Source organism: Zea mays, chromosome 2 (assembly GCF_902167145.1).
Source record: "Zea mays cultivar B73 chromosome 2, Zm-B73-REFERENCE-NAM-5.0, whole genome shotgun sequence".
Taxonomy (NCBI): domain Eukaryota; kingdom Viridiplantae; phylum Streptophyta; class Magnoliopsida; order Poales; family Poaceae; genus Zea; species Zea mays.
This window is the reverse complement of record NC_050097.1, coordinates 22392512-22394428: the sequence shown is the minus strand read 5'-3', so window position 1 is coordinate 22394428 and position 1917 is coordinate 22392512. Positions and strand designations below refer to the sequence as shown.

Sequence of the window (1917 nt, the reverse complement as noted above, 5' to 3'; positions counted from 1 at the left end):
TACTTCACTTTACCATTTTTATGTGGGAACTTGAAATTATCTTCTATTAAATGTTTATTAGTATTAATTTACTTGCAATTTCGTGGTCGAACAAGAATGTTTTATGATAACCAATTAATGCATTATCCGACAAGTATCCGATATCCGATCAAATAATATCCGTATCTGTCACTTATCCGCCCGGATAAATATCCGGCCCCTGTATCCGTATCCGTCCCGTTTCTAACTATCCGTATCCGATCCCGAATCCGTTTTAAATACATTAGGGTAGGATACAGGATGAGCTACTATCCGTCCGTATCCGCCCGTTTTCACCCCTAAGGAGAACCGAGTTTGGGAGGGAGCGGATGGCAATGGCTCTGCTTCCGCTATTGCTCTCGGTCCTCATCGTCTCCTGCGTCGCGCAGTCGCCGGCCTCGTCGCCGTCCGCGTCGAATGCTCCTCCGGTCAGCGCCTCGGCTCCGCGGGGCTCTGTCGCGCCACCGACAACGGCGGTCTCGGCGCCGCAGGGCTCTGTCGCAGCACCGACGACAGCTGCGGCCTCGGCGCCGAAGGCCTCTGTCGCGGCACCGACAACGGCAGCCTCGGCGCCGCAGGCCTCTGCAGCGCCACCGACGACAACGGCGGCCTCGGCGCCAACGGTCTCTGTCGCTGCGCCGCAGGCCTCTGCACAGCCGCCAGCACCAGTTTTCGCGTCGGCGCCCCAGGCGTCGGCCGCGGCACCAACGAAAGCAGCCGCCGCCCCTCAGGTCTCAGCCGCGGCGCCGGCAACAGCAGCCTTGCCGCCAACTACATCAGCCTCCGCGCCCCAGGCCTCGGCCGCGGCACCAACAAAAGCAGCCTTGCCGCCACAGGCCTTTGCTGCGGCGCCAACTACATCAGCCGCGGCGCCGCAGGCCTCTGCCACCGCACCTCCTACCGGCGCCGCCGCGCCACCGACCGCAGCTGCTTCTCCGCAGCTGGCTGCCACGTTGCCTCCGGTTTCCTCCCCGCCACTGGCCGCTACGCCACCTGTCTCTGCTACCCCTCCAGCCACGCTACCTCCCGTCGCATCGCCTACCGTCGCCGTCGCTGCGCCAGCCCCGGCGACTCCGGCTCCAGTCGCCTCCCCGCCCGTAGCAATGCCACCGGCGGCGCTTGCCCCGGCCACGCTCCCTCCAGTGATGGCTCCGACACCACTTCTCGCTGCCCCCGTCATGCCTCCCATCGCGCCACCTGTCACGGCTCCCGCACCGGCTCCCGTTTCTCCGGCTCCAAGTCCAAGCGTCGCCCCGACCCCGTCTCCGACAGAAGCTCCCACCCCGTCGCCCACAGAGGCCCCGACCCCGTCTCCCACGCAGGCGCCTACACTCGCGCCGTTGAGCTCGGTGTCGGTGAGCCCGTCGCTGGCGCCGGGGCCCGCGCTCGCTCAGGAGGACGAGTCGGCGGCGCCGAGCTCGCGCACTGGCGTCGTCGCGGCCCTGGTGGCCGCCGGGCTCGTCGTCGGCTTGTTTTAAGAAGTAGAGCTGCGGCGTTTATTACCGCTATACGTCCGTACCGTTCCTCGCACGGGTCTCTTGTTCTCCTGTTGGTGTTCTCATGGATTGATGCACGCACGAACCATTCTTGCTGTACAACACATTGATAATTTATTTTCCATTTATTATGTATGGATGACGGACTGCCTGCTGCTTTCTTTTGATTATACTCTGATGCGTGTAGTGCATGGAAGATGTATCAGTAGTCTCCGAGCCGCGTGTCGCTAGTAAAACGCGTGTCATGCTGCGTTTTTTGTACGCTTGTTGTCACGTAAATGGACGTGGAGATGGCAACTAGGTTCTAGTAGATGCACGCAGGCGAAGACGAAAGAAGAAGGCCTGCCTTGGAGGAACGTGACCAGCCGTAACAGTATGTCGCCGACGATGGTAGATCCGGTGC

The 1917-nt window shown here is 61.5% G+C and overlaps 1 protein-coding gene across 1 annotated transcript; it reads left to right on the top strand.

Moving 5' to 3' along the window:
• Positions 1 to 302: 302 nt before the first annotated feature.
• Positions 303 to 1684, top strand: LOC100192476 (uncharacterized). Its single transcript, NM_001137696.2, has one exon. The coding sequence runs from the start codon at positions 348 to 350 to the stop codon at positions 1494 to 1496; it is 1149 nt and encodes a 382-aa protein (NP_001131168.1). The 5' UTR covers positions 303 to 347; the 3' UTR covers positions 1497 to 1684.
• The last annotated feature ends 233 nt before the right edge of the window (positions 1685 to 1917 follow it).